This window comes from Corvus cornix, chromosome 3, assembly GCF_000738735.6.
Source record: "Corvus cornix cornix isolate S_Up_H32 chromosome 3, ASM73873v5, whole genome shotgun sequence".
NCBI classification, from domain to species: domain Eukaryota; kingdom Metazoa; phylum Chordata; class Aves; order Passeriformes; family Corvidae; genus Corvus; species Corvus cornix.
This window is the reverse complement of record NC_047056.1, coordinates 70,476,487-70,503,049: the sequence shown is the minus strand read 5'-3', so window position 1 is coordinate 70,503,049 and position 26,563 is coordinate 70,476,487. Positions and strand designations below refer to the sequence as shown.

The following is a 26,563-nucleotide window of genomic DNA, read 5'->3' as shown; positions in this document are numbered from 1 at the left end:
GTTACTGCAAAACTAAAAGTGATTGAAAGAAAAAAGAATGTTCAGAGGAAATGGAGAGCCTCTATGGAAGGAAGAGACAAAATAGCGAGGACATTTTAGCCATTTGAAGGATGGTGTGCTTGAAGTCTCTGCAAACATAGCATGGACAAGACATCCCTTAAAATGATCAAGGGATGAGGAGAGTATCAAATGAAACTAGTTGCATATCAAATTATTCCTAATTTTTTTAAAATAGTGGTAGTTAGGATTTGGAACTGCTTGCCACAGTATCGAAGGGTTACGATACACAAGAGTGTTCATGTAAAATCACTGATCTTGGTGGGTAGTGACTAATAAATTTACACATGGGATGGAAAATGAGCATTAAAGATATGGGGATGCATGGAAAAGCTTCTGGGCTGGCAATTGCTGTAGACTGAAGAGATAACCAGGAACATACTGCATACAAGAGTTCGGTCAATGTAATCTTCCACAGTATCAATGTAATCTTTGGTTATTGGCTGCTGCTAGAGACAGGTGCTAATTGTTCCTTTTGATCTGATACAGGGTAGTTATTTTACAGTTCCTGTGTAGTGGAGAGTGTCAGCAGAAACAGGAACAAAAGAAAAATGAGTCTTGAGTTTGGGGCAAAAATAGATTCCTTGAGGGAAAGTAATTCCTAAATTCTATTCTCACCTGATGCTATCTCTCCTATTTGATAAAAAAAACCAGCTGACACTAGAAGTAAGGCCATTTTGAGTAATTGCTGTTGCCTTCCTGATGACACAGATGGCAGAGGATTGCTGCTTGACAATTGTTGGAAATCTTATAACTCCTGGCTCTAAACTTGGTCTGTCATTTGAGCGGAATGAAGACAAACAATATTGGCATATTAGTCCCGATGGCAGAATTTATAGCAAGATGAAACCCAAGCTGGTTTTAGATATCAAAGGTAAGCAAATGTTATCTCATTACATTGGGTCTTAATTACATGGTATTTGCAGTGGGATACACACTAAACGTGCCTATAAATTAAGGATAGTGCTTTAGTTGCTTTAATCTAGAAGCAAAAAAGACCCGATCAGCTAGTTTGACCTTCTGAATTATACAGGCCCTAAGACTTCATTTCATTTCTCCTACATACCATTTAGTAACTCACAGTACTTGCTTATCTTGTATTCTCAGTGTCCACTCACTGTAGATAGCCTCAGTTAATTTTTGGGCAATGTGAATATGTTTACTTAAAATGCTGAAGCAAGAACAACCTAACTTCTCATTAACTTTAATTTCTATAGAGCAAATTTTCTTACCTAGTAGTTGTAGATGAAATAGCCAAAGGATATTAGGAAAGCAATAGCAGGCTTGTATACTGATGTGATTAGATGCAAAAAGGTGGGGGGTTTTTGTTTATTAATGGTTATGCTGCTATGGCAAGCATGAGACTCTGCCATAGCAGCCTAGGGTCTGTGAGCACTTGATGTGTATTTTGGAGTCACTTTTGTCATAGTAATTTGATTTGTGTAGATACTGTTTCTGAACTTTGTTTTCAGAGCTTCACAGAAAGTCTGAAAAGTAGAAAATTGAATGATTAGGAGAATTAGCATAATCAAATGTTCTTACATAATTGCTTTTTTGGGTGAGGGGAGTAAACATTTTCTATATCTGTTTTATTCTATTTCTATTAATATTTTAGCTGTTTTAAAATTAATTCTTAATTGATGCTATGACATTAATTACATCAATTACAACCACCACCCTCCCCCCCCAAAAAAAAAACCCAAACCAACCAGAAAAATATCACAGTCAACAGTCAGCATTTTAGAACTAAACAGGACTGAACTCCTAGAATCATAGAATATCCTGAGTTGGAAGGGACCTATAAGGATCATCAAAGCCCAACTCCAGGCCCTGCACAGGACACCCCAAGAGCCACACCATGTGCCTGACAGCATTGTCCAAACGCTTCTTGAACTCTGTTGGGCTTGGTGCTGTGACCACTTTCCTGGAGAGCCTCCTTCAGTGTTCAAACACCCTCTGTGGGAAGCACCTTTTCCTAATATCCAACCTAAAACTCCCTGATGCAGCTTCAGGCCATTCCCTCAGGTCCTGCCACTGGTCACCAGAGAAGAGATCAGTGTCTGCCCCTCTTCTCCTCACAAGGAAGTTGTAAACTGCAGTGAGGTCTCTCCTCACTCTCCTCCAGGCTGAACAGACCAAGGGACCTCAGCTGCTCCTCGTATGGCTTCCCCTCAAGGCCCTTCACCTTCTTTGTAGCCTCCTTTGGATGCTCTCTAATAGCTTTGTATCTTTTTTATATTGTGGTGCCCAAAATTGCACACAGGACTCAAGGTGAGGCTGCTCACTCAGGGTGAGCACAGAGCAGAGTGGGACAATCACCCACCACAGCTGGGTAGGACTGTCAGAACTGTGAGATCAGGGTTATCTGGTGTCTGACCATAATACAACAGTGGCACAAATGGTCACAAATTCTCTTTACTGCCACAAAAAGCTAATGAAGATTAACTATAAACTTAACAAAACCACTCCAGTTCAAGGAGAGTCTAGTCACAATGACTGCATACCTTTTTTTAAAGCCCATTCTAAGTGGCACCAAACAAGCAGAAACACTATTGCATTGCCTTTTCTTCAGTTAATCATGTTGAAGGCAATTATATATTCTGCATTTATAACTGAAGAAGTTCACAAAGGATAGGTCTGGTGGTGGAAGTATAGATGCACTCTTAGCTTTAAAACAAAGTAAATCTGTATAGTAAATACAAAACAGTAGATACATGTGGCTTTTATTTGAGAAAGCCTAGTAGGAACATTGCCTGTTCCTGCCAATTCTGCTGATCCATTCTGGACCACGAATTGTGCATTAAAGAATTCCTCAGCAAATGAATGCAGTTGTTTAACTGTGCAGTTGCCAGTGCCACCTTGTGGACAAACTGGCACAGCACAAAGCCTTGTCCAGAACACCACGCTATCAAAGTAAACAGTCTCTCCGTCCACTGAAAAAAAAATCCCATCTTTTCCCATTTTAGCGTGTTTACATTCTATCAGACACCACTTAAAAACAAATTTTGCACTCACAGTGCTAACTGAGCTACAAAAAATAACATGAGCTACATAGCCCAGTATGTTACATTCAACACAAGCTTTCAGCTGTCAAGTTTGTCTTTTGCTCAGTCAGGGAGGGTGAGGCAATTGGGGCGCAGAACACAAAGACAGTGGTCGTGGGAGCGTTGCAGTGCTTTGTATAAATGGTTGGCTCAGATGGCTGCTTCCAGTGGGAATACCACTTGCTTTGCAGGTGTGTTGTACTACAGGAGATGCACGTGTCCTACATTTCTGCAATACGTACTAGATCTGAGGGAAAAAACCATCAATTCTGACTTTCAGCTCTAGTCAAATGTGTCTTTGCTTCCCAGTTTCTTAAGTCAGAATATTAATGGTGCTCTTCTATGAGAACGTGTTTGGCATTGCATCGTGTAAGCAGATTAAGCTCTTCTAAGAAATGTTCTTATTTTGCATTCAGATATGCTCAGCTGCCAGTGCAAACAGCTGAACATTCTGGTCAAAATAAAGGATTATAATGGCAAGGAGTAAACCAGTGCCAGACCTTGTCTCTGACATGGTCACATGCATATTGTCTGTTAGTAGCAGGACTTACTTCATCATCTAAACATCTTCACTCCATTTTCAGAGCCAAGTGACAATTGACAACTGTTGCAAGAAAACTGAATTAGTCAAGTGTGACTTTTGGGAAGTGACAGTCTTCAACACTGAAATACTGAGTGTATTTCAGTGTTTCTTTCCCTTTCCATCCAGGCTGAAAAAGCCAAAAAACTGAATTACTGAAGGGGTGGAGAGAATAAGGCAGATTGATCCTGGTTAATTCAAAAACTGTTTCAAAATGAATTCCAAAAGCAGGCAGTGATGAAAATACATTTGTCTTCTCAGATCCATGGGTTGAAGAGAAACTGTCTACACCAGCTCTTACTAGAGCTTTTCTGAGACCTAGAGTATTTGTCTCTTATTTCAAAGATAATCTCCCCTCTTTGAAATTTCTCTCTACAGGAGGCACACAGTATGATTGTGACCATGTCGTTGTCAACACAGCCAGTGAAGAAAAGTTAACGCAGTGTTGGGAACCGCTGGTTGTATAAACCCAAAGAAGGAAAGATGATGTTTGAATTGGCCACTATTCTGGACACTGGAATCAGCACTGCCATCTCTGGAGGATACAGGATCAACAATGAGAGTTTTGTCTTTTCTTCACAATTTTAAAAAGAACAAGCAACAGAATGATTTCACCTCCCTATCCAAGATTATTATCCCTATAAAAGCTTGGGTATCTCAAAACCTTTTTTTTTTTGAATCCTTACAACTCAGTGTTGGATAGAAAGTGGCAGTATGCCTCAGGCTAGAATGGGACAACTAAACACGGGTGAGACCACATGGAGTTACAATTCTGTCAGTGTGTAGTTAACCCAGAATAGTCAGTAAGTGTAACCTATTTTACAAAGGACAGGAGTGCAGTGTATATGTGGCTGTAGCAACGTGGACCTATGAGCTGTAGTATAGAGAAATATTCACTACGGGAAATTAATATATTTGGTTCACTGGAACAAACTTATGTTTACTGAAAATTTAAAGACTGCTAGTACAGCACATCCAAAGAATTTTTAACATGTGGCTTCAAGTTTAGTTAGTAAGCTAATATAGTAAGTCCTAAATGCAGAAAAAATTCTAGATTTTCTCATGTATAGAGGATGTAAAGTAGCAGATATTTTGTTAGAAAAAGAGAGGGCTGGCAAAAGGATGCATTGAAATATGAAGAATTTGCCCATTTTCTAGGTTGCCTAACTTCTTGAGTTGTGGCTATTTTTCTTCTTTGCCATGTCACATTTGTACCTTTTAAAACAATTTCAGTAAGTAGAGTCTTCCTGAACTCCAAAATCTTATAGAAAACAAGAATTCTTAGGGAAAATATCACTAAAGATGACTCCAACAGCACATAAGCACTGTGGTTACTGAGTTTTCCAGCCGTTGCCTGTTGGGCTTACCATGGAGAATGCCAGACTCCCCAAACATTCTGGTGATGTTGGAGAGCAATGTTTGTGGGGGGCTGCTGGCTCCCCATTGGACAGAAGTGTCAGACTCCCCTAGGAAAGGGCACAGCCAAGCCTGGATATGTGCCCAGCCACAAAGGCTGTGCCCATTCCAAGTAAGTGTATCTGGTTTAGTAAAGAACTTGTGACAAGTAGGATGTCCTGATGACTGAAAGAGGTCCTTCTGTTGCCCTGCTTTGAACCTGGTCATGTTAGTTTTCCTTAATAATGTTGGCAAAAAGGTAAAATACAAACAAACTCTTGTACTATGCTGCTGTGTTTTGTTCTGGCTTAGACCAGTGTTATTACAAGCTGCTCCTAGGAGCATCCAGGCCTTTGTCTTGCATAGTAAGTCTGTTCAAAATTAACATTTTCATTACTATTGTAGTGCCTGGTGCTTTTACTATTACCACCCTAGAGGAAGTGCCTTACTAATTTTCTTCCTTTTGTAAAGGCGCACTGAAGTTTTGTTGCTCTGAAATGTGCTGCTTTTAGTCCTTAATAGAAAATATGTTGTTACTGGTTCCAAACAGTGGTACTTTGTCATATTGATGTGCTCTTGCTATATATAATATAGCATTTTAAAAATAAATTTAAGTTAGGTAACTTTTTATTGAAATTATTTTTAAAGGTAGAAAGGTGAATTTTATGGTTCATCTTGTGCCCATCTCTGTCCATAATTCCTCTGTGACAGCCAGCCCCTGAGGAGTGAATACATGGTGTAGAATAGCTGCAGGCTCTGAGGAATGGGTGATTCTTCTATGCAAGCACGTGTTCAGTGCATTTGTGCATGGGGTCACCATTCACATGGCTGCCACTTCCGTCCGCAGGTGCAAGTGCTGCATGACATGGTTTGTGCACCACCACAGCTGCACTGCAGCAAATGGACAGCTCTCACTCAAGAGGTTGCCATTTTCCTTCAATCCACCTGCATAATTGCAGGGGAAGTTACTCCATAGCCCATCTCTGGCAAAATGGCAAGTTTAAAACCAGCCCACCAGACACAAACACCCCCTCCAGTACTTCACCAGCAGTGATGGGACACAGCAGGAACAAGGGCTCCTGGCTACTGACAAAATCATGTCTACCCTACCTGCATAAGCACTGCAGTCAGCTGAATCTGGGCCACGAGTTGGGCAATTAGAATAATTATCAGTTACAGATTGATTTTGTTCCATGCTTCTATTTAGATTAGCTATGTCATGAGAGAGTTGCCATAACAAGATCAAAGTATCAGTCTTGAGACAGTGATGTAACCATTTAGTTCTGAGAATGAAATAGCTTGAGTAATAATCTACATTAGTGAAGGTAAATAAAACTAGGAAAGGCCAAGGAAAAACAGCACAGGTTTCATATGGACAAGTAGATAAGGGTGTCCATTTCAGGACTTACATCTGGAAAAGAAAAGCTCCAAGATGTACAAAAGGAAAATGCTGCAGACTGTTCCTCTTATTCCAAGAGTGAGGGGTGTTCTGCAAAAGTCACAGTTACACTTTTAACATGGTTTTCAGATAGAAATGCCTAAGGGACATTAGTATGTCTTGTCTGCTTGTTAACAGGCACCATGCAAAGGAATCACAGGCTTTTCTAAAACAAGACTTTAAGTTATGCATCCTGTATGAGCTTTTAAAAAAGAAACACTTGCTACATACCAATTCATGTTCAAGGACTGACTGCAGGCAGAATAATGATTAGAGATACTTTATTGTCTACTAATTACATTGATCACTGTTTTTCCACGTGCATGTCCTCCTTCCAATTTCAGAAAGGCCTTTGGAACTTCAGAAAAAGAGAAGACTTCATCAATAACTGGTTGAATCTACAGAATAAAGAAAAAATGTCTCTATATTAGGAATAAAGTAATGCATCATCCTCGCACTTCAAAACTGTAGAAGAGAGGGGGGAGGTTTCTTTAAGGTAGTTAGGACAGAACTTGCCCTGTAGCCACTAGATTTTAAGATTTTTCAGAGATACCTCTGCACGCAGAAGCAGGCTTTCTGCTGCTCTTTGCCCGAGTTTTGAAACACCTCTACTAGCACAGTTTAGAGCCCTTACCTGGGGCTTCTACCACTAAAGTCACCAAGTAAGGCTCTAACGTTTTCATCCTTTCAAAAACTGACACTGTGGTTTAACTTTTTGTTGTCCACAATGATATACTGACAGAAAGAACATTTTTTTTTCTCGTATTTCTCTACTGGTTTTCTTGTTAAACCCACGAATTCTCACACTGTCAGATATTTTAAACATATCTATAAATCTGATGCCTATCTGCATCAGTACATGGCTCAGTACCCTTAAAAGACCACAAGTGAAGTACAAAAAAAAAAGTTCACCACTGTTTGTTGCTGAAATCATTTAGCTACACTTGAAAACTCAGCCACTGTGTATTCCAGGAGGCATAAATCATTATTAAGCCCAGCTTGCATCAACTGCTGTTCTGGCATTAATTTTGTAGAGTGGCCTTCTAGATTGTTTTAGACTCATTTCTAGCAACAGTGAAACTACTTATTCACTCTCCCCATTATTAACTAAGGAGCCTGAAACCCCTATAAGCATTTTCTTTAGATAGCACAGTGTACCAACAGAAGCAGAAGAAATTCCAGCTCTTCTAAAAAATATTTGTCACTGCTGGTCCAAGGGAAGAGGTTTTTTTCTACTGTCAAGTTCTGAGTCAGCATTCCAAATGCCAAAATAAGATTTGTATACAAAAGTACCTCCCACACCTCCTACCAAAGATCTGCCTACCCTGAGGTTGGTCCTTTACCTTGGATTCCATAATACCAGCCCAGTGGATGTTCTTGCACTGATCCTAATCCTCTTACCAGAGGAAAACATGACCAGTAGATGAGTCTGCAGCTAGCGCTTGCAGTGATGAAGATTTGAAGTACCAAAGATCCAAACACACTATTTACAGTGCTAGAAGATCCTATTCACTTGTGTCAGGGAAAAAATATTTTCTGCATTTTCCTTATAGCTGTGAGCATGCACCATCTCTTGTTGCATACTCCAGAACTGGTAATTTCCCTGTGCTGGCAGGACATGCGTCTTGCTTGACAGAAAAGGAATACAGCAGCAGTAAGGACACAAACAATGTGCCAGCATTGGAATGGTGCTGTCTTTCAAAAAGCTGCCTTGCTTTTACCAGAAGACAAAGAGTTTTACTTTCAGACATGCTGCTTAGAAGGTGAGTGTGCAGCACTACCAAGGAGAGGTTTTCATACACACACACTTTACAAGCAGCAGTGCTGTCCATCCAGCACCCTCCCCAATGGCACAACAAATGCTATCTGATAGCTGTCCATGCTCAGGGAGGTCCTTTTCTCAAATCTCTTAATTTCCCCTTCATTTACACATTGTGCCTTACTTTGATGTCCACTACTTGCACTTAAATAACTGCTGGCTTTGCCTGTATGATAACAGTAATCCAAGACATCAGTACTCCAACTTGTACCACAGTATCTCCTAATATTATTACTAGATTTTCCTTTTTATTTTGTCAAGGCAAGCTTAGCCATAGGGTGAAACTGTACAAGGCAGAAAATCAGGAGTGAATAAACCCCCTCCAAAGAATGCATCAGAATTAGCAGACAAATCACTTTGAGAGCAACTGTGCAAATAAATATAGTTACCAAGTGCCTTGAACTTGCCACGCAGCAACATAAAAGGCTGAGTAATTTATTTCCCTTGTTCTGCCTGGACAATATCTGTAAACCAACCTCTAGCAAAGTGAGCAGTAACACACAGCAGAGGAGCCACAAAGATACCCCAACTGAGGAAGAAATGTTGGCTATAAATGATCATGTTCAAGACAAACTCATGTCTGGTCAGCATTCAGTACAAAATAGAAATGTTGTCTTGGACATCAGCAAAGTCAGGGACGTGAACCCAAGGCAGCAAAAACACTGAATCAGACAACGGTTTGGGGTAAACTGAGCATCTGAGTGCAGCTGCAGCTGCCGTGACCATCAGCAGGAGGAACGTGCTGCTGATCAGTACTGACTGTTTTGAGGAAGACCAACCCTTGCTTTCACAGCAGATGCTTGGGAAAACACAGTTCATGAACCTTGCTGAGCCAAGCACTTGTACAGTACTCATTGTTGGTGGCAGTTGTGTACAATGCTGTGCTTCAATTAAGGGGAAAAAAAAGAGATATAGAAACCCAGCCTGCTGGAGCATGGACACAGATGACCCTGACATGGCAACAGTCTAGGAGGAGGTGGAAAGTATTCAGGGAAGAAAGCAGAGCAGCAGCACAGGGGATGTAAAGTGCAAGGGATTCCAGGGAAAGGCAGAAGTTAACTTCAGACATGTGCAGCAACTGAGAAAACATAAACAAGACACTTCACTGGTCTGCTAACCCGCAGTCCCTTACTGTAGGTTGCAGCTTATAACCCTCACAGAGGGTTACATACTCAACCTGCTGGGTAGAGTTCAAAGCATTGCATTTGAAAAGTGGTGACACAGTGATTCAGAGGAGCCTCACAGTTCAAAACACCGTGTGTATTGCAGCCACCACATGCTCAAAACCCATCTGCTACATTGATGTAACCTCTAGCTTCATTTAAATGCTGGCTTTAGGCAGTGCTACAGAGAGACATGAATACCGAATTGATGATCCTGGCAATCTAGAGCATTAAACATTTTATCTGACTGGCTGGACAGTCCCATTGTTTGAATAACCCTGAAAGGGCTGACCGTGTTGCAGCACAGTGATTCACTCAGCCTTTACCATAATCCACTGACTAAGATAAAATTTCTTCCTGTGAACAGACAAACAAGTAGGGGAGCGTCTGCTGTTTGTTGAATGTGTGATAATAAATGGAGATTAACTGGATAACAAAAACACTGCCTATTTACAGCCACGCATCAGGTCCTTGCCAGAGGACACCTATTTGTTCAGGGAAAAGGGATTAAACTAAAGTCTGGGAGAGAAAGGATTACACATACCCACATTGAAATGTTTATCTGAAAACAGATTGGGCCTGAAAGGTATTTTCCTCCTCTTCATTCTCTCTGATGCAGGACATACTATAGAAACGAATCTCAGGTCTCTTGAAATGAACTCATGTGTTTGGAAAAATAAAAAGAGTAACTGCTGATGCTGATTAAGGCTATCCTACACACAGCACAGAGGTGGTGTCCCAGCCCCTCCACCTCTGAATGCAGCAAGGCAGTGAACAGCACTGGCAGGAGTGGACTGGTCAGCAGGAACACACTCCTACTCATGACAAATTCAGGCCCATCCTTGGAAGTCTCACTTTCTGCGGTAACAAGGACACAGTTTGAATTTATCAGGAAGGGACAAGTGAAAAAACATGAAAGGAATGGAGACGGCTTTGACCCTCATAGTAGTAACAAGTCGCTCCAGCGCGTGGAGCTCTTTCCTGCCACTGGAGGGGGAGCGAGAGCCTTGAAATTCTCAGGAGAGCGACGAACTGAGCGCAAGCCTAGTTCAAAGCGCGGAAGGACAAAAGTGCCCTCACTCAAAGGACAGTGACAGTGCACTGGCTCTCCCCCAGGTCTGCAAAGGATGCCCGTGTCAGAGCTGCCGGGCAGCCTTGCTTGGGTGACTGCCTCCCTCCCTCCCAGCTGCTGCTTCCCACAGCACATCCCCTTCCTATGCCTTGCTGAGGCTGCTCAGGCTCCCGTACGGCACCCCGCAGGAAAGGTACTTGTATGTGCACAGAACAAAAGCTGGGATGTGCTCCACCAGACATCAAAATCCTCCTGAGGGCTTCCTGGAATGGAAAAGACCTGCCTGCTGTTTTGACTAGCTGAGTTAAAAGACAAAGGCCATATTCCTCCAGAAATTACCACCGTGCCTAAATGCGGTCTGTGAGCACAAAGGCAGAGCTCGATAGTCTCCTTTGGCCTTTAGTGAGTCTCTCATCAATGTCAACAAGAATCTTGAATAGAAATCGTTAAAAAGAACAGTCGTTGTCCTGGAACTAAACAACTGGTTATCCATTTGTTACTTTATTGTCTTCCCATAGGGAAAAATGATGCTGTTTTGGGACACTCCTGCTTTAGCTGAGCATCTTCTCTGCTGTACTCATGTTCCACGCTCTTTGGATCTTACTCTCACCCCTTTCTTCATCCTTTCTTCCCCTTAAAATGGCATGCAACAATGTATGCTGAGCCTCATATTGCTTGCCAACAGCAAGTCCTAGGGTCAGCCCTCACTGAAGACAAAGACTGAAGTTCTCACCTTCTGGAACAGCTGGCTCTGGTCACATGTACAGGTAGCATTGCAACTGCACAGTACCAGCATACAATCGTAGGATGGTTTGGGTTGGAACCCAAGTCCAGCTCCCCCTGCCATAGGCAGGGACACCTTCCACTAGACCAGGTTGCTCAGAGCCCCATCTTTGAATGTTTTGTAAAAAACTTCCTTGCTGTGTTTTTTATTAACTTGTACTTCAGAGAATATGCACTTTCATCCATGAGCACATTAAAGGACATCAGGTACATGATATTTCTATCCCAAATACCTAAATGAAGTAAAACTGATCCAACAATACACCCATAAGAAAAATGGTGCTGCAGTGGTTAAGACATGGGAATGGAAGGCAAGTGTCCCAGGGTCTAATCCCACAGCCATCTTACCAACAACTGTATTATCAGATCTTATTTGTTTGGTTATTAAGCCAAAGTACGTTCTTTCATATCAAATCTCTAACAGTAGCCCACAGGAATTCATGAGTATCATGTACAATTATTCAAATGCTAGCAGGCAAATCCCAGTTAAGCAGGCTATCAGGGTACAGTTCAGAGCATAGAAGAGGCTTCAAAAATCTCTCGTTTGTTAAGTAGCCCTGGTAGAACAGCTTCTACAGAACACAATGAAGAGCAGTAAGAAACTGGGACAAGCCCAGAACTGCAATGTGTGCCAGCCTAGCCCAAGCTTAAATCAACAGAAATAAGGAGGATCCTGGGTTTAGTTACGTACTGGACCATGCTGAAAAACTGTTGACTAAAGGAAAAGCAATTCATCTCTTCTGGAATCCCCTGTCAGGCACATTCTTGGTAATTGTCCTGATATTTATGCTGGTAATTAAAGCAATCTGGGGCAATGTCACCATATACTTAAGACAGAACCAACTTTAGTACAGTTGTATATAAATACATATTTACATATGAAAGCATATCATATATAGAGATTAGAAATTGGTCCTGCATGGTCCACATCTCCTTAGGTCTCAGCAAGTTAAACTCACAGCAGACAAGAGCTGCCTTGTTGACCCCACACTTTATACCTGCACTAGGCACAATTCCCTCCTACACTAGGGGGCTAGAGCTCAGAACACCAGGACTGACTTTCCACACAATATACAATTACATCAGGTTAAGGGAATTCATCTGATTAAATGCCTGGTAGACAACGATGAAATTTTTCCAGACCTCATTGTGGAGTATGTGAATTTACATATTCAAACCCTATCTCCCACAGTATGTGAAATTTCCATTAGTGCCCTTCACAGACACTTTGTGATGTAACCACACAGCACTTTCATGAAGAGCATAAGCAAGCTACCATGTCCTGGAGGAACAGGAGCAGCTGTGTTTTAATAAAAATCACAGTGGGTTTTTTTTTTTGGTGGCCGTGACAAAATGCAGATAGAGGTTCTTTTTGGAAGAGAAAGGGCTGAACAGAGCTTTTGGCAACCCCTCCTCGGTCAACATCTCTGTGCTCTAGCCAACCAACCTGGCAAGCAAATGCACTGCAACAAGAAAACACAAAATTAAAAGCAAAGCAAAAAAAAAGGTGCAAGCTTTGCAATTTAGCATGAAGAAAGATGGTCATCAGAGCAGGTGTGAGTGACTACAGAGAGTGGGGAGAAGGACTGATCTCTAGTTAATTTAGACATTTAAGTGCAGAAATCCCTGTACTTAGGCACCCTAGTGCCTTTTCTAAGAGAGACTAAAGCAGGCACCACGCGAGGGCGAGTTCTCAGGTACCTTAGGATACCTCAGCACAGTCATAAAGTCTGGAATTACTGTAGAAAAGGCCACATCTATAGATACCATGTTTGGAGAACAGCCAAAGACTCAGTGTTACATATACTGTTTGATATTCATACAGGTGAGAGAAATACAGCAATAGTACAATAAGGGCCAGGGAAAAAGTTACTTGCAGAACTGTAACAAGATGAATTGGAAGCAAATCAATACACACAGGTTAAGATACTGAGTCCAGAAGCTGTGATGACCTACACTAGCAGTAGGTATAAACCATCTTAAATCATGGCCAACTCTCAGAACCCATGGCATGTCAAAGTGGATGACCATATTCATTTGTGTTATTTACTTCCTGGATAGGAAAGACCAGGAACAGAAAACAATTGAATTCCATATTTTAACAAGGTATCTCAGAGTAAATCACCGAAGCTGGATAAAGGGCATTAAGCCCACATTAGGAGATCAAGAAATTATGGTAGCAAAATGTTATGTGATTTGTTCAGCATTGCACAAGAGGACAGCAGCAGGGCCAAAGAACAGTCAGCATCCTGCCCTCCAAACCATAACAGCAGGTGCTAAGTCCAAAGCATCTAGTGCCTTCAGCAAAATGTATAATCAACACTACTCACAAATTACATTAATATAGGCATGAAGTTGTTCTTCCTGTGGGTGCCTGTGCTGGAACATCTATCTAAAAAGCAAACATCAGAGAGAATGATCTATCCATTTCATGATTGGAGACTCTGTTTGCCCTTTAGCCTTCCTTCTGCAAAAACAACTTTTACCCATCAGCCCATCTAATGCAACAACACCCTGAAGGAAAGAGTATTAAGTCACCAGAAACACTGCACACACACTTGTACTGCATTTAAATAGCACTGAATTAAAATGAAAATGTCACATTTCTGTTGGGCTGCAGGTTAACCCACATCCTATCATGATCCGGCAGGAACACACAACACACTCAGTGCTCCTGCTTATGACACTAAGGAGACTTCTGAGCCTGCCTTCCTCCACCAGGCTTTATAAAAGGCAAAGTTAGTGCTCAGTTATGAGTTAGAGGCTTTCTACCAACTTAAGTACTTATATGAATTCGGCCTATTTTCACCAAGGACTATATGACGTCCTTAGGAGGAAAATTCTGGGCAAGCAGCAAAACCGGAAATTGTCAATGTTAAATCCACAACACTGATCACAAATACACCAAATTAATTCCTAACGAGCCTTTCAGTGATGATGCTTCACCAGACAGCAGATCTGTGTCCTGAATTAAAGGCTCTGTTGATTTCAGTTGTCTTTAGATGAGAATTAGTAATTCACCAGGAACATTCTACCGTGTAAAGAGACACAGCAGCTTCTGACATGGGCTTCGTCAACTTATTTGGTGGAGCCCACATTAAGACAGTCCTTACTGAGTCATAATTAACTGCTGCAATTCAAACCACAACAGGGATTCCCCAGGAGTAGAGAAAGTAGCCAGTATCTCTAAAATTTGTCAAGGAAATACTGGATTTTCTCCATGCCCACAACTGCTGCAGCAGTCTCCCAGACCCTCAGTCTTGCAATAGTCTCTTTGAAAGATGTCCAGCTTCAAGGCAGAGAAAACAGCTCATAAACTGAAAATGGTTTTACAATTCCCAAAACTGACTGATGTGCAGGTAAATTACACAAGGAAAATTATTCTCTTTTCCTTGTACTACCAACTCATCAAATCCTCTCCTTCTCCTCCCCATTAAAAAAAGGCTGTGAAAAGAACTCCTCCTCAGAGCTGACATTTTGCAAACCTCTATTCCTTGCTGCAAAGATCATCCAGGTGAAAACCAAGTCACTTTAAACAAAATTGCTTGTTGCTCATCCACTGAAGGATTGAGAATCCTTTTGCTTTCACAAAGGAACATGATGAACTCATCAGAACTAAAAATCTCTGTTGGTGCAGAAGGACTGTAAGGAGAAACACTGTAAAATCAAAATGATCTGTAAATGTTTCAGAGGTATGCTCTTCAATGCTTCACTGTAATATCTCTTTAAACCATCATCTCTTTTTAATTTCCTACGTTTAATCCCCCCTCATCATTTATTCCTGACAAAAAAGCTGCTCATTTTCAGGAGCTTTCTAACTGCTCTCTTATTCACACTTCATACAATCTCAAAATTAAGATGTCTTTAACAGAAAAGACTAACATTTAAAAAAAGCCCCCTGCATTACTCAAAAATATTCACTCAAAGGTAACAAATTCAACTACATGAACTCAATTTGCTGGCTTCCCCAAGCCTTCTTGATACACTTCATTGCTTTGTGCTTTTTTCTTTCTCCTTTATTCTCTCCTATTCAAACATAAACATTTATTTTCACTTACTTATAGGAAATTGTGGTACAATTTCTCCAGTGATTCTCTCCTGCCTTTTTTTTCCAAGCACCTACTCTTCTGAATGTATGGTCTGTCCATTTAAGAGAACTCTTGTGTCTAAACAAGAAAGGTCACAGTCTTATTAATAGCTGTCTAAATGGAACACAACTGGGTCTTACAAAATCCTGATGACAGCTCAAATGTTTACAACATTGCACAAAATAGAGTAAAATGCTGCTAGAATAATGACTCTGCAGACAAACAGTCTGACGTTAGGACCTGTTTGTGCACAGAGAATAAAAGACCAAGCAAACATCTTTGTCCTCATGATCATCTTACAACCAGAAGTACATCAGGACATTCATGTATGTATGACGTACCTTTTAAGTGGCATTGCAATTCACCTGTCCAGGTTACTAAGCAAAGAACACTGATTAAGCCCTATCTCTATTGCATAAACAGGTGTTTTCCAAGAGGCTTTCATGAGCATATTCTGCATTTGTTTTGCATACAAGCTAGGAGAAGAACACAAAACAAATTGCAACTGGCTGAGAGCAGGACAAATGGTAAGAACAAATACAAGGGCATTTCTTTTTCTTAGACACTTATAATTTAGCAGTGTGACGGAATGCAATCACAGGATGAGGACCACCTTCTACAGCTTCTTTCTTGACCACAGGATTATGCCTATGGCACTGGACATAATGCAAAGCAGAGAACTTTTTCTTACCAGCAGCACTGAGATGGCAAAGTAGAAGCAATCAGATCTTAAGTACAACAGCAGTTTATTTACTCTTTTCCAAACTCCGGAACATATTGCATACCAAAAGAAAGGGGATCAACACTCTGAGAAATCTAAATTTTACTAATATGCACAAATTTTGAGCACAAGATGGCAGTTCACATACTGGAATTACCAGCACTCATGGCAGATTCTGCTTACTCTTCTGCTTAGGTACCACACAGAAAGATTAACAGCAGTTGTCCATATTCTCTACTCTTGGATAATTTCATGTTGCCAAAATTCCCAAAGAGGACACTGCTGGGACCTGTATCACCACACAATCCAAAACATAGGAAATAAACTGTTCACTCCCACAATATATTTTGTAAGAAGCTCATAAACCTGAAAAGATCACAAAAACACACCGTAATCTATCTTGGCTTTTCCCCCAAGTCCACTAAGATTCCCCAGAAGCTTATGAATGCTCACAATATTCCAAGTCCCTGTGCTGAATTAGCACAAACATCATACTCTGCAGCACTGAAATAATGAAACACAAGATTCCTGTCACCACTCTGCCAATGGATATCATCTATTACCTGCAATAACCAGAATATTCTAGTTCTGCGCACACTTCGGGCAGGATGCCCAACCATCCAGGCTGAGCAATTTTGCATATGCAGATACACAGCCATGTTATTCTGCCCAAATGAACCAAAGGAGAACTCTTAAAACATAATTTTCATACAGAGTTCATATTAAATGATTCCCACTGGCAAAAACAAACAATCACTGGACTTTACTCCTCGTAACTTTGTAAGCTTTGTGTTTTTAAAGATGTACGCTCAAGAGGGAGAAGGCAGAACAGTCTTAAGGACCATGAACTCCTAAATTCCATGCAAAAGGCAGAAATCAGAAACTGGAACAAGTTGATTCTCAACTAGTTTTCCTCACCGTGACTCTCATAACATTTTATTTCCCAGTAGTGAACTCCATCATTTTTAAGTCCAAGCAGCATCTCTTCCAGCACAAATACGCAAGTAACCTTCACTGACATACCTTTCCAGAATCAACCAGTTCTGCTATTTCATCCAAATTTGGGCCACTTGGCATGAAAAATGCCCACCGATAATGGACTCCTTTAAGGAGATGCTGCAAGAAAGATCACAAAATCTATTAAAAAGTCATGAGAGCAAACTGAAATGGGAACTAAAATTAATGACAGAATCTCTAAAGAAGTAACAAGAAAAAGACATGGAAATTATATACTAGTGTCTGAAAAAAATGGCACCTAAGCATGTGGATTAAATGCACAGACTAGGATGTTGTGTTCCACAATAGGATCAGGGTGAATTTTGTGTCCAATTATACAAGTCAGCTAGTAAAGGAAAACAATTACCTTGTCTCTGCAGCTAGAAACAGCATTATTTGTTACATAAGAGAGAAACTATGTTATGTGTTCATGTACATTCACAAAGGGGGTGAAATAAACCCAGCAATGTGACATTTAGAACCTTCCACTTCAGTATCAGTGACTTCATTTTCCACCATCTTATCTGCCAAAGTCATCACTGTCCAGTGACAGATGGCAGCTCACATGAAAAGCATTTTGGGAAGATCTCACAGGCACAAGTCAAGAGCATCTCCTCTGAGTAAGCTATTACAAGAGTAAGAGCCATCATCTGCCAGAGAGACATGATTTTTATATACGGCATAGAATTCTCTTCATCATGGAAACACGCAATCTGAAAAATAATATTACATTATTTCTTCCCTGCCTTTTCATTTTATCTTTCTTGTGAAAGTACTGCTGCAGGACTTAAAATCCTGTTCAGCCAAGCCTTTGCAGGAATACCATAGCAACTGCTTGAAAAGCATTCATTTGGAGAGCGAGTACACAAGCACAGGGAAGAAAGGGAAACTTTCTAAAAAGCCCCACTGATCTGGCCACTGGCAGAATGTTTTAAGATCCACTTATGAAAACTAGAAAAATCAGTATCACCATCCAGACACATGAACACGAAAGAGATGAAAGACTTCCTAGCCACCCTCGACCACTCTTATTACTCTCTGGTGCTGGAACAGGATGAAGAGAATCAGTCATGGAACAATGTTTTGAGAGAAAGCCTGACCAGCCTAAAGCAAGTAACAAAACTGCCCTCACTTCAGTGAGGCAGGGATTTGCCGTGTTTACTATTAAACCCTGGCTGTCAGCAGGACTCACTAGGGAGGCCATAGGGAAAAGGCCACAATGGAATCAATGGAAAAGGCACAATAAGGAATCAAACTTCAAAGCTCCCCAAACTACTACATACACCCAGCAGCACCACCCCAACACATTTCTTTCAGTACTTAATGACATATGAGGACAATGCAACAGCTGCCTCTCCATGAGCTCTGTGACTGACATCCAGGCCACAGAAGTAGTCACTAAAGTACTGCAAAATATCAAAGTACATAGGATTTTGTCAAATACCTTGAGAGTTTTGGAACCAACAGTGACTCCTGTTTGCAACATGCCATCAGCCACTCCAAGTTTGTCCATATTGATCAGGAAAGGTGTCACTAAGGTAACATATGTTGCTCCTGACCATTTCTTCAAGCGATCTAGTGCCCACTTCTCAGTGGATCCGCCAACATTATCTAGGATAAAATCAAACCTGCAGACATATAAAGAACAGGTTTAAAATCTCGATATGGGAAAAATAACTTCACCGTAATTAAGTTAATTAATAGCAGAAACCAGCTATACTTCACATTTACATGTCACTGCAATGCAATAAAATAATCAGCCTGCAAGATAGCACTAAGAAAGTCCCAGAACTTCAGCGAAGTCCCAGCTTAATGTACAATGGGATTGAAATTTACAGGTTATTGCTCATTCACTGTGCAGCAGACACAGGCTATTTAAAAAGTACACTTAAACTCCCAAAAGCAAACTTAGATGCATGACTACATTCTGTACTTGCTTAAAGCCTTCTAGAGCTCTGTCTCTTCAGCCCTCCCACAGAGACTACTGGAACAGTCTTGAGGTCTAGCTCTGAACAATATGGTACGTACATGAGTCTGGACTCATGCCCTCAACTAGGAACAGCTCTTGTACATGCTGTACTCACATGAAAGGCAGTTCCAGTGGCTAAAATTACGTAAACAAATTATTCTACTAACACTTATTTCCTCGCATCCTTTCTGTGACCCAGTTCTCAGCTTCACTTCTCCAAGGTTTTTTTGACCTCCTTATTTATTGAGGGGCCCTTTTACCTCTCCTGACAGCTCTTATCTTCACATCTACCTATTTAACATTGAACCTAACAATGCAAAGGATCTAAAACCTTCTCCCCATGGAATGGGTATATGCAGCCTCTAGCAAAAAGCCACAGTTTCAGTATTCCTTCTCATTATCCCAGCATGTGAGCCTGTAAAGGCTGAATTGGGCAACAGGGAGCTATGCACCTGTTCTGTTAAATACACAACTCATTCTCTTTTCATCAGTAAATTTTCAGCAATCTCCAGACTGCAACTGATACGTATATACACATACCTCTAATCTAAATAACCTACAAATATGAGGTAAAATACCTTATGCAAACTAAATAGAAATGTCCTTATCTCTCTGGAATGACAGTTTTCCTGCCTGTCTTCCAAAGGTGTGATTTCACATTCAAAGTTCAGTTAACGTAACAGTTAGCTGCCAACAAGAGAAGATCATGAAAACTAATGCTCCTGGAAAGGGTAGCTGACTATGGGTTCTGAAGAGTCAGTACAACTGAAAAGGGGAGGGAAGTAGGAGCATCCCTCTCAGTAGATCTGACTGATCAGCCTAGTTGCATCATTAAACTGCACCCCAGAACACTGTTGTTGATATCTCTTCAAAAGGGTCACTTGCTAGAATGGGTATTTAGCATTTAAAGTGTTGAGCTGCACAAAGGCAAATTTAGCACTGACTGCAAAGTCCATCCTGCCATACAGACAGTGTCACTACCCTTGCAACTGCCCTCAGGCCTGCTGACAAGTGCAATACAGTTAAAAGGCACATGGCTTCTTAGCACAGTTACCAATAAAATTCTCCCACAGATTGAGCAGCTTCTCTTCACCCTCCCAGAAAGTTAGCTCGATCTAGCTAAGAAGAGCACTGTAAATACCATATTCAAATACAAGTCACAGCAGACTACGTTTAAACAGATGGAAAGATTACAAAAGCAAAAAATACTTCTGTTCTAGAGAAAACTCCCAGGCTAGTTTAAACATAGCTGCTGTGACAAGATAAATGTGATTGTTTATCAGAGGCAGCTGTACCGAATGTTACAGAACAGAAATTTACTCGCAGTTGAGTTGCACAGTGGCAAGTCACTGCTTCATGATATAGTTGTTCCCTCTAGAAGATCAATTTTATATTTACCAGCTTCACTCAGGATTTCACAGACTTATTTTAATTTATTCATGCATTGTATATTGTCCAAGATACTTGGATGGAAGCTACAAAACTGTTCATATCACAGTCATTGAAGAGAAGCACGTGCAAGTGAGCTTGTCTCCACAAGCTCAATTTACTGGCTTAGTCTTACAATGAAATCTGTGCTGGGCATACTCACTTGCAAATTGCATTCAAAAAGGTGAATCTGCTTTACAAAACAATGCTTTAAAAATGGGGGGAAAAAATGAGGGAGTTCTGACAGAGTCAAGCAATCAAAGGGCAGAAGGTCTGACTGCCAACTCCTTCATCTCAGTATTAAGCTACACAAACACTCACAAGGGTAATGTTTTAAGCTGCTCTTCCAGATTTCTAGATTTATAATCAACCACATCATCTGCTCCAAGCTTCTTCACCAGTGTGCCGGCATCATGAGAGCAAACTGCTGTCACGTGAGCATCCCAGGCCTTCATTAGCTAAAAACAAGTATAAAAAAAAACAAGTCCAAAAATTAAAATTTAGTGAAATATTGAGAACAACTTAAAAAGCCAAAGTCTCATTATATTTATATAACAAATGAGCACCTTTAATAGGGAGTAGGGAGACTGTTCCAATACCAGATAATTTGTCACAAATCCCACAGACAAAATAATGGCTAGAATTTATCAATATTGAAGGTGGTTGTGGGGAAGGAGTTGGTGTGAAGGAGGAGTGTGGGGGTTTTTTAATGCCACTGAAAGATACCAGGCCTCATGACAAATAAGGCTCTCAGTTTGCCATCTGAATCTGCCAGCTAAACATACACCAAGAGGTACTGTCCAAGTTGTCAATCTACCAAACTGTCACCAGAGGTACCATTAAATATTATTAAATACATTCTTTAAGTATTTCATATTACTGCAAATAGGCTAAGTACTAGTAAGAAGAAAAAGAAGGAAGTCATCTCTGATTTACCACAGGGTCAGTATCAGGTTATCTTCTACTCCAAAAGCTATAGCAAAGTAAAGGATTTTTGCTAGTTATTTATCTCTTTTGGCATCTCATTTTTTCATTCACAGTAATACTTTTTACCTTTATTCCAGATTAATTAACGTAGTTTATTCAGGATTGATCAGTTACAAATTGTAACTAGTCAGTGGCTGGTCAGCCTTTCATACCGACTTTATTACTGACCTGCTTTATTACTGACCAGGCAAATAGCACACCACAAAAAATTCTGCTGTAAACCTCTGTGCTTATGGCCCAGTAACATGGAAAGTAGTGATGCAATCACCCGACTTCTGTATTTTTTATAATCTTGAAAGAAAGATGTTTCAGCATGACACTAATTAGAACCAAAACCCCCAAATTAACTGAGAGCATGAAAGAGTATGTTCCACAACTAACGAATCAACAAAAGAGCATAGTGACTTTCCAAAGTTTAGAGCTACTGGAACAAAGACAGACAAAAGGGCAGCAGAGCAAAGACAGTGAGGGAAAGTAAATCTAAGCCTCTGTGCTTTACATCCACTGCACACAAAAGCCTCATCACATCATTTGACCAACTACAGCAGTTGTGGTAGGTGATACGTTCTCCATCAGTTTTTCTACTCATACGCCAAGTTCTGTTCATATTTAGAGCACAGAGCTGACTGAAAGATAATGAGAACAGGCTACATATTTCAAGTCACACCATTCAGAGATTTCATGCACCCAAATTGTGAAATGTGATTTTACACACAACTCCTTTGAAAGTCCCTGCTTCCTACCTTAAAATAATACAACATAATAAATGGAAAGCAATAAATCTGAAAATACTCTACTTCTGGAAATATCAATCAGCTCGTTCAGGCAGATTGATCAGTAGCTTGCTATTTCTCTGTTCCTTCTCTCAATTCCCTTCTGTTATTTTTTTTTTTCTTACTGAAATGCTTGAAGATTCGTCCTGGGCATGCTGGTTTATATTACCTGTACAGCAAATGTACCAACTCCTCCTGAAGCTCCTAATATTAATACTCTGTAAGAGAAAATTAAAATATATTTAATAGTTCTTTAAATGAATTCTACAGTAACTATGTATTCTAATGTTTCTTATACATCTCTGACACTGAATTATTTTTAGCAAAAGATTGGTTTTGTCAATCAATGTTATTCAAGAGTTGTTAACTGTTCAGATAGCCAAAAATGTGACTTAACATTTGCTGATCATGTGTCCTGTCCCAAAAGCATTATCTCAGCACAGCCAAAGAGACTTCCTCACATGTGCTTTCCACTAAATGCAGGCAGTGGAGCTGTCAGGTAGTAGCATTTATATCCCTCAAAACCCCTGTACCTGTCCTCATTTTCCCAAACATAATTGTTTAGTTTGGGACAAAATCAATTAAAAGTCCTTTCTGTCTCCCAGACTCCACTGTCGTATCTCCTAAAGAAAAAAATCACAAAAATCAGCCTTATCTAAGAGAAAAAGTAGTTTAGTATCACATTATTTAAGGAGATTGCGAACTACAGAACATATGGAACATAATTTTCCCATATTGCATAATGTTTATCTAAAAGACAAAAATACAATGAAGTACCCTTACCATTAACAAGTTTAATTTCTATTAAATTAAGATAGGTGTCTTTTTCTCTAGAAAAAAAGCACTAGAATTTTTCTAGTTCTTTCCAGTACATCTCAACAAGACCCTGTAAATGCCAGATTGTGGAAACTGGCACACAAGCAAGAAAATGAAGGAGTAGATTACCAAATTATTAGCAATTGAGAGTTCATTTTAACTGATCACCCTAAATTTCAAAAAAATTAAAACAAGTTTACTTGTGTGAGGACCTTACTGCTAGAAGACTAATCACTGTTCAAAAATTTCATCCAAATACTTTATTAAATAACATCAGAAAGTGAATTAGTAAGACAACCTTGAAGTTCAAGTTGCAAACAGTGCTGGAACTTTGGATCTATTTGCTAATTCTAGGACAAAAGGAAGATCCAAGATGAAGTCCTGGCATAGGATTGGGGAACATCATGTTTCTCAGAGCTTCTGTTTGCCAGAAAAATCTCAGAATCTTCAGAAGCTGATGACATTCCTGTTTTAAATCTCACAGTGAAGGATGTTGAAGGAAATTGCTTTTTACAGTACAAAACTGTACTATACAATCTGGAGTCTCAGTTTACAAAAGTTCTTTGAAGTAGCTTAAGAGACTTGGCTTTGGTCACACTATCCATTTTAAAATGCTTCTTCCTTTGTAACTGATCAGATTCTGTTCCCTCCCATTTCACAGATCCAAGCTGCAAAATTCAGATTAAGAATATGAAACCACAAAGCCTGCAGCTTTTAAATCTGCCAAAATGTACTTATCCTCAGAACCAGGCTTCTAACGACAGATGCCCGGAGCAACATGCATATTTTGACTTTAGTATACTTGAAAAGGCTCCGGGATACCACACTCAAGATATTGGGTTAAGCCCATCTTTATCCTTAAAAAGGACAGTCAAAATGAAATCCTTTCAAAGAAACCTTTTCAAACCGCCTTTACAATTTTACTCCTTAGTTGAAGGGCGTTTCTTCTACCACATATTTGGGGGAAAGCTGTCATCTTAAAATGTACAATTTCCTCAAAGGATTTAGGTAAGATTTTCAGTTTGGGGAGCAGCTTGGCTAGGACTTTTTTTATTCTCCCCTTCAATAAAAGCCCTCAAGATTCTTCACATAGAAATGCTTTCAGATTCAGTTCGTTCCTATGTTACATGGGCTATTTTCTACCACATCTTCCAATTATTAAAACTCTCTCCACACATTATGACTTCAAGAAAGCTTTTCATTTCGGAGACAAACTACATCTGCACAGGAGATCCATGTGCAGCCTCTCAACAGATTAGCATTTTTACAGCACTGACAACAGTAAGACATACAAGTAAGTCAGAGAGTGTTTGAAGGTACAGGACCTGGTAGGACAGTACTGAAGGACCACAGATGGTGGCAAGTGCCGAAGCAGGAACAGTGTTGTTTGCACTGCCTCAGGAAAACACAGCCAGGAGAAAACATATCATAGAAACTACTTGTTTTCACTGCAAGGGTGAGCTCAGTAGTAAACTGTAATATCTAAGCATGTGCACTAGGGAACAAATCTAACAAATCTTCTGACCTGGACAGAGATCCAAGAGAACCAATTCTTTCAAAACAACAAAATGAACATTCGTACCCCAGGCTTTCCTCCCTTCTGACAACGGGACAATATTCACCAAGCCCCCACGGGGCTCCAGCAGTTCAAATGATCATAGGGAGCAGTTCTCTCCAGATAAGCATACCATGAGATTTGAAAGTTTAGCCCATCTCCCTGGGCCCTGCTTGAAACTATGGTGTGGTCAGAAACAAGCATCAGACTGGCAGGACCTGTTTTGGCTGTATGTGCCCCCCACCAGAACACACTGAGGATGGGGAGTGGATGTAGAGATCAAGGACTAGTATTTTCTCTGGATTATAAACAATTAACAATTTTCAGTGACTGAGTTACATGCAAAATAAAAATTGAATAAATGCATCAATTTTATATAGTTATAAAATTAATGTATTTATTGATTAAATATATCAACTTTATTTAGATATAAAATTATATTTCATTTGATTATGCCAACAAAATGTCCCCAAGAAATTTATTCCTGGATCAAGCAGTGTTTACCCTATCAGGAAGTTTTACAACCTACACCCAATTTGTACTTCTCAACAGATAAAATACACAAATGAAAAACATACAGATGAAATAACACACAGACAGTGAAAAAAATATATTCTTATGATACCATTCAAATTTTCACTGTAACCATATAAACCAGGAGTGTACATTTGGTAGCTTACATTAACAGAATCCAGCAACTCTGCCCAGCATACATGAAAGTCTAAGATATTGCCTCTGTATTTACATAAAGACTTTTACTTAATAGCAATGTAAGCACTTTGAAGAACTTCTCAAACTGTCAGGTTTGTTTTTATTCTGCATTTTGTGAATACAGAAAGCAAGATATTTAAGCCAGTCTTGAACAAGCATATTCCCTTTCTACTGAAACAGGTCAGTGGCACATCTGAGAAGCTGTCCAGGTATCCACAGAGAACAGAGTCATTTTGAACATTTTGGATAGTAAGAACATTCACTTTTAGCTTGTAAAAGAATACTGACATTAATTACAGTGGTATAGAATAAAAGCTATGGAAAAATGACTGGAATTACAGTGAAGCAGGAGGGTTCACAAAATAATGAGAGCACACCTCAGGTAACTTGTAAAAACGTAACCTGTGAAAGTATGTGCAGATGGAGCAGATAATCTGTCAGATCAATGTACAGCCAGACACTGGAATAACAGCAAGTATTTGTGGTTAGCTCACACTAACGCCTTAAAAGAGGCAAAGAGAACAATACACACCAACAGAAAAATCTCACTGCTTTCAAGATGTCTTAACACTGCAATAAAGCACCAGTGAAGTAGCTTTCATCAAGGAATACAGGCTGCTCTGCCAAAATAAGACACTTTTTTGTATGCATATACACCCTTCTACATAGCTATTTACATACAACTAAAGGAGACAAAAAGACTGACATAAAATCACATATGTAGGTAACTTCTTACCATTTATATGATCTAAAGAAATTAGGAAACACTGTATAAATTCTTGTATTTTTAAATTATTGACTTGAGAGTTCATGGAACATAATTTTGCACAGCCCCTTCCATGCATTTTAAATACCTTCCTACAAGTAATTTTTCAGGGGAAAAAAGGTACCATCACATAAGTAATTTGCTGCTGGTTTTACAGTTCAAAATTTATAGATAGGAAGCATAATATTTTTTAAGTACATTAAAATCAGGTTTTTTGCTGACAGAGTAATTAAAATTTTATTTGGAACATAAAAATAAATATTAAATGTAAAGACACATTACAAATGCAGTTTGAATTTTACCATTAACAATCTGAACACTTACCTGTAGTTTGGAAAGACACTTTAAACAAGGCTAGTTTATCAGTGTATCTTTAGATTAATTCTATTTGCATGTGAAAGT

General features: G+C 39.8%; 2 protein-coding genes across 7 annotated transcripts in view; one reads left to right on the top strand and one right to left on the bottom strand.

Annotated features, from left to right (window-relative positions):
• The window catches only part of CRYBG1 (crystallin beta-gamma domain containing 1), a 98,414-nt gene extending 92,714 nt beyond the window's left edge, over nucleotides 1-5,700 (top strand). For all 3 annotated transcript variants that reach the window (XM_039569218.1, XM_019287759.3, XM_039569219.1), the window contains 2 exons: nucleotides 769-931; nucleotides 4,060-5,700. In XM_039569218.1, coding sequence (XP_039425152.1) covers nucleotides 769-931; nucleotides 4,060-4,148 — 252 coding nt within the window. In that variant the 3' untranslated portion in view covers nucleotides 4,149-5,700. The remainder of the gene's footprint in view (nucleotides 1-768; nucleotides 932-4,059) is intronic.
• A 1,075-nt stretch (nucleotides 5,701-6,775) lies between these two features.
• RTN4IP1 (reticulon 4 interacting protein 1) overlaps nucleotides 6,776-26,563 on the bottom strand; it is a 24,462-nt gene continuing 4,674 nt past the window's right edge. For 2 of the 4 annotated variants that reach the window (XM_010403355.3, XM_039569224.1), the window contains exons 5-9: nucleotides 22,483-22,531; nucleotides 20,875-21,011; nucleotides 18,601-18,784; nucleotides 17,184-17,276; nucleotides 6,776-6,912 (exon numbers count right to left, since the gene is read on the bottom strand). In XM_010403355.3, the coding sequence (XP_010401657.1) occupies nucleotides 6,796-6,912; nucleotides 17,184-17,276; nucleotides 18,601-18,784; nucleotides 20,875-21,011; nucleotides 22,483-22,531 (580 nt within the window). In that variant the 3' untranslated portion in view covers nucleotides 6,776-6,795. Of the gene's footprint in view, nucleotides 6,913-16,161; nucleotides 16,527-17,183; nucleotides 17,277-18,600; nucleotides 18,785-20,874; nucleotides 21,012-22,482; nucleotides 22,532-26,563 lie in introns of those variants that run through there. The other 2 variants (XM_039569223.1, XM_039569222.1) reach the window with 2 other exon arrangements.